This window comes from Pelmatolapia mariae, linkage group LG22, assembly GCF_036321145.2.
Source record: "Pelmatolapia mariae isolate MD_Pm_ZW linkage group LG22, Pm_UMD_F_2, whole genome shotgun sequence".
NCBI lineage: Eukaryota > Metazoa > Chordata > Actinopteri > Cichliformes > Cichlidae > Pelmatolapia > Pelmatolapia mariae.
In genome coordinates, this window is record NC_086245.2 from 25,420,175 (window position 1) to 25,425,828 (window position 5,654).

At 41.9% G+C, this 5,654-nt stretch overlaps 1 protein-coding gene across 1 annotated transcript; it reads left to right on the forward strand.

The window, feature by feature from the left end:
- Positions 1-958: 958 nt before the first annotated feature.
- On the forward strand, positions 959-5,354 carry LOC135933036 (1-acylglycerol-3-phosphate O-acyltransferase ABHD5-like). The gene is made up of 7 exons (XM_065470898.1): positions 959-993; positions 1,832-1,914; positions 2,025-2,439; positions 2,696-2,847; positions 3,828-3,939; positions 4,035-4,215; positions 4,411-5,354. Exons 1-7 carry the CDS (start codon positions 959-961, stop codon positions 4,528-4,530), a joined length of 1,098 nt encoding a protein of 365 aa, XP_065326970.1. The 3' UTR covers positions 4,531-5,354.
- Positions 5,355-5,654: the final 300 nt, after the last annotated feature.

Below are 5,654 nucleotides of genomic sequence, written 5' to 3' on the forward strand. Positions count from 1 at the left end.
CACATCCTTGAAGATAATGAACTTTTCATGTAATCTGCCTTATCTTAAATTATACTAAGAAAAAATGATTAGAAAAAAGTTCGATAGGGATGCAACGTGACTGATTTTCTCTGTCCATTTTAGCCTGCATGTAAGCTTGAAGGGAGAAAGAATATCCTTGGGTTTGTCACTACAATACCTAAAAACACAAATGTATTTAAATTTTATATACAGACAAAAAAAGGCCTCTGGCTAAAAGGGGGCCTGCTGTTTGATGTAATTTAAATAAACTACTTTTTACAGGATTACTTTTGTCATAGTAGCGATAATGCAGATAATAGTTTAATATTTAAAACAGGCTTTAAATTTTTTACAACCTAATATAATTAAATATAAGAATTATGCAAGTGGCATTAGTATAAACTTTTAAGGGAACAATACATATTTTTGGAAATGTATGTAATTAAGGATTTTGTTAGAGCTAGCTTTGGCATGCTAATTAGCATGCTAATTAGTGTCGCTGGCAACTCTTTTAAAACGTTTCTTCCTTGGTTTAAGCGTTTTATAGCCTACATTAGTTCGGTTGTATTAAACTATATGAGACTTGCTGTGCGAAAGAAGCATATTAGCAATATAAGTTACACAAAGTCAAGAAGGTGACCTAGCCAACCTGAGTACAGAGGTTCAAATCATGATGTTACCTTCAAGTACAGTTGGAAAAAACAAATATGAAGCGCTGAAAAATGCCAACTTCAAAGAATAAAATAACCCCAAGAATTAAATGAGCGGAGAGATAGCTGAACTCTAACTTATTATGAAATGTACAGCATTCTAATTAAGCAGCATGTAGTTATTATGTTAGGCAGCTATTTTTATTTTCCGTCCGGATGTACCTGAATGCAGCACCACAGACCGTAGTTTTTCAACAGGTTCGTAAGCTCGGGAGGAGACCCTCACTGCAGGCTACACAATGCGAAGGATGGCGGAGGAGATACAACCTGCCAAGGAGCGGAGGTGAGCTGTTTTCGTTTCTTTCTTTCTTCCTTCTTCATGTTGGACATGCTAGTTGTTTTTTCTTCTTCTCGTTTTGTTTCTTCTCAGCGTGAATGCTGTTCGTTTGTGTGACAACAAACACAACTTTGTTCTCTTCGTGTGAACCCGCATTAGTGTATTCACAGGTAGATTTAAAAAATAGATCCATCCACACCAAACCTATAGGAAAACGGTGTCATGTAAATATACAGGCCACCCGCTTGCTGGCAAACGTCCAAAGTGAAAACTTTTCGAGCCCGAATCTTCCCGTTAATTCTGGCTGCTGTGTGAGTGACTTCCTATACAAAACTTTATTGTAAAAAAAAAAAAAAACTTTTAATCTTATCTTAGGGTGACCAAACGTTTTGCACTTGACCTGTAAAACCCTATATGACTTTTTTTTGTTTTTTTACATTTCACCAGTCATTAACCGCACAGAGAAGGCATCGTTAAAATATGTTAAAGTTTTCTTTAAGCAAACAGTATTATTAAAGTTCTTCATGATTGGGCCAAGTGTCCTCTTTTTTTTGAAATCAAAATATGGTCACCCTATCTTATCTGCGTCTGCGTTTGTCCTCCAAATGTTAAAATCGTGCTCATTTAGAATGCATTTGACCATAAGTGACCCAAAATACACAGAACAAAGACATGTTTGGGCTTCTTTCTGGACATTGATTGCATGTTGTTGTCAAGTACTGCATACCAGCAGCACTGATAACAAAAATATCATATAGCCAAAGGTCAGTTTATAGTTGGGTTTGCACGTGCTTTATGTGTCCTGCGTGCATGTTTTTGTGTATCCTTTCTGTCTGAGTCACAGTTCCTGGATATCAAGTTGGCTTCCCTCCTGGTGTCCCACCTCTCCTTCTCAGCTAAAAGATGCTGAGGAAAAAATCCTCAAGAGTGAGTGTGTCTGATGTAGCTGTTTCCAATCTGTAGTTTATGTGTTTCGTAAAGTCAGAGTTAAAACAGTTTCTCTATCCCTGCCCTATAATCTTTTCCGTCTGCCACAGCTGTGAAGCGGCCTTTCTCCAGGCAGCATGTTCGGATATCGAGCGGCAACTACCTGTGGACCTTAGCTTTCTCCACTCAGCAGCAGCAGCAGTCAGCAGCCCCGTGTGTCCCACAGCCCCCAACCCAGCCCACCACTCCTTTGGTTCTGCTGCACGGCTTCGGAGGTGGTGTCGCCCTCTGGGCTCTCAACCTGGATTCTCTCTCCAGCAGTGGACCGGTCTACGCTCTAGACCTGCTGGGCTTTGGCAGGAGCAGCCGTCCCCAGTTCAGCACCGACCCCAAGGAGGCCGAGGATCAGTTTGTGGAAGCCCTGGAGGAGTGGAGGGAGAAGGTGGGGCTTCAGGAGATGGTGCTGTTGGGACACAACCTCGGAGGATACCTGTCTGCGGCCTACACGCTGAAATACCCACACAGGTGCTTTGTGTGTGTGTGTGTGTGTGTGTGTGTGTGTGTGTGTGTGTGTGTGTGTGTGCGCGCGCGCGCGGGTGAGAGGACACAGTGCCAGGTGGTTTTCTAGTTTAGCCATCTCTCATTTTTTTTGCACCACTTGCCAAATAAACTACACGCCCATATATATTAAAAAAAAAGAAGTAAATGTTTGCAGTTTTAATTGAATTTCTACATTTTAGTTTGTACATTTGATCAGGTAACTGCATGTGTGTGTATGCAGGGTAAAGCATCTGCTGCTGGTGGAGCCGTGGGGATTCCCAGCACGCCCAGAGAACCCCAACCACAACTCCATCCCAATGTGGATCAGAGCAATTGGCGCTGTCATGAGCCCCTTCAACCCTCTGGCTGGTCTCAGACTGGCTGGACCTCTAGGTTAGCACACACAAATACACATTTGTACCTGAATAAACACATATTTGTTTCTCTTGCGCATCTCTGTATTTTGAATGTTTTTAACTTCTAAGTGACATATAATTATCAGCAGTGATGGGGTTGGCTTAAAATGTCCCAGTTATCTAAACCATGCCATACCACTGTTCTTGCATCATTTCAAAATTAATCCCCCAGGAAAGAAAATCATTCCTATAAAAACAATACACTTTTAAAAAATACAAGAAGTATTTTAAATGCTTCCATCCACCATCCACTTCCATCTTTATACTTAGATGAGCTCGGGTAATATTGGTAGAAGGCTACGGAGGTATTGCCAGATGTTCTTCTTGCCAGCAGTGTTTTCCAATTCTCGCAGGGAATTCTGAGACAGTTCCAGGCCAGATGAGATGTATAGTCTTAACTTTTGAGTTCTGGGTCTATCCCAGTGTCTTCTGGCTGGAAACGCCCCGAAAACCTCCAAAGGAATTTGCACAGGAGGCATCGTAATCTAAATACACATATACCTTCCTTCCTCCAGGCTGGAGGAATAGTGAAATTCCTAACATCTCAGGTACACAGCTATGAGCACAAGAAGCCCCACCCACCTGCTGTTATATATTGTTAAATATTCTGTCTGTGTGGGGCAGCCAATCAGAAGATAGCTGGGCTAAAGAGAGAGGATCTAAAACTGCTTATGGATGAACTCGGATCAAAATGACATAAATATAGATTACTTTGAACTGTGAATAATGCAGTAATTACTCTGGAAGAGTCAAAGAGCAAAAAATATGAGGATAAAATTGGCAGTAACTCCACCTTAAATGCCTTTAATTAATTCTATGGCAAACCCCCCCAGCTCCTTCTGAGTCGGGGGAGTGGTAAAGCACCGAACATCAAACGTCTGCTTAAGGTGCCATTGTTCTATTCAAAGGTCTGAACTGTAACTAAATCTCCTTCTTTTTTTTGTGCGTCTCTTTTAGGCCCGATGCTCGTCCAGACCATCAGGTCAGACTTCAAGCAGAAATACTCCTCTGTGTTCAGTGACTACACTGTGTGTGACTACATCTATCATCTGAATGCCCTGACTCCGAGGTGACAAACATTTTAAACCATCCATACACAAATATGTCCATTCTCAGAAGATCTTAGGGGCTTCTGCATTTTTCTTTTCTATTTTTTCATTTCAGTGGTGAGACAGCCTTTAAGAACATGACCGTTCCCTACGGCTGGGCTAAGAGGCCCATGCTAGACAGGATCGGCCAGATCCAGGTTGAAATTCCCATTTCTTTCATTTATGGATCCCGGTCCAGTATTGACAGCCACTCTGGATATGCATTCAAGAAAACCAGGCCAGATGTGGAAATCCGAGTAGGTTCTCTATTTTACATTTTGTACCTTTAACTTTGTCAGTACAAGGTTCAAAATACATTTTAAGCAAGATTTTAAGCATTTTTAGTGCATAAATCTGCCTGTATGTATGTCAAGTTACTTTTATTTGCCTTGTGGAACGGTGGCACCTTTATCTCAAAACTATTTCACCTCCACTGTGTGTGCGCTTGTCAGGTGATCAGAGGAGCGGGTCATTATGTTTTCGCAGACCAGCCTGAGGACTTCAACCAGACGGTGCTTCAGATTCTCGCCAGGACGGAGGAGAAATGGAAAGGGGAAGGAACAGAGCAGTGAGAAAACACACAGGAGAGCCAGAGAAGTGTTATACTGTAAGACTCTTCATCAGTGCTGGATTGAGGATTCATCATCATCTGTCTAATACTCCATGAGCCCCGGCATCTGAAGTCAGACGGTGCCACAGGTTTATTTATCCTGCCTCGAACACATACAACAATTTTGTAAATAATTGTAAAATGCAGCCAGTGTTGCATTTGTTGCTAAATGTTTTTGAGATTGTGGGAAGAGGAGCTGGGTCTAACATTTTTCCTAGAACTTGTTGGGAAACTCTTATCAAAAAACTGAAGAAATGTCATCTCAAGGGAATTAGTTGTTTTCTGTATGGATCTAGACAGAGTAAACAGACTGTTCCTTTTCTGACCCCTCACCCGCTCTGTGAGAGATATGAGGGAGAAGTAAGTGGGGCAAAGGGCTGGATGGGATTTTTAGGAAACCTTTTCACTTCTAAGAAGAGCCGCTGTGACTGTGTGGAAAGTGGCCAGCAGATGGCAGCACCGTAACAGCGTGCGTGCATCAGCGCCTCTCTGTTTTGCACACTCGTGCCAGCGAATCCCACACAAAGTAGCCTCACATGCATATTGAGTTGAGTGACCTACTCAGGAGACCTGGACAGTGATGCTCTAAGAGCAGTACGGCGCTCGGCTTGCTGATAAGTCACAACTGCAGTGACAGAATAGGGTCAGAGATGCGTGCTGGACTAAAAATAGGACTTCTGTTCAAAGACGAAGGAAACATGTTTCTGTGAGACATTAATTTTGTGAATGTGTGAGTGTGCAAAAATACTATTATCTGTCCTTTTGTTTGCTCTTTTTCCAGTCGTATTGTACACTCCATTAAATCCATTTTTAACCCTGTTTATTGTATAACTCAGTAAATTGGAGAAATTCAAGCTTCATCTTCTTTTGTAATTTTCCACATCAAAATAAACACTACACAATTTAAAACACACACATCAGCCGCAGCATTAAAACCACTGACAGGCGCAGTGAACAACACTGATTATTTCAGTTTGCCTGGAAACCTTAGGTCCTGGCATATATTTGGATGTTACATGCACAACCTGCCAAAACACTGCTGCAGACCCAGCTATGGCAAAGAGATATTCTCCCCAGCAGGAAAAT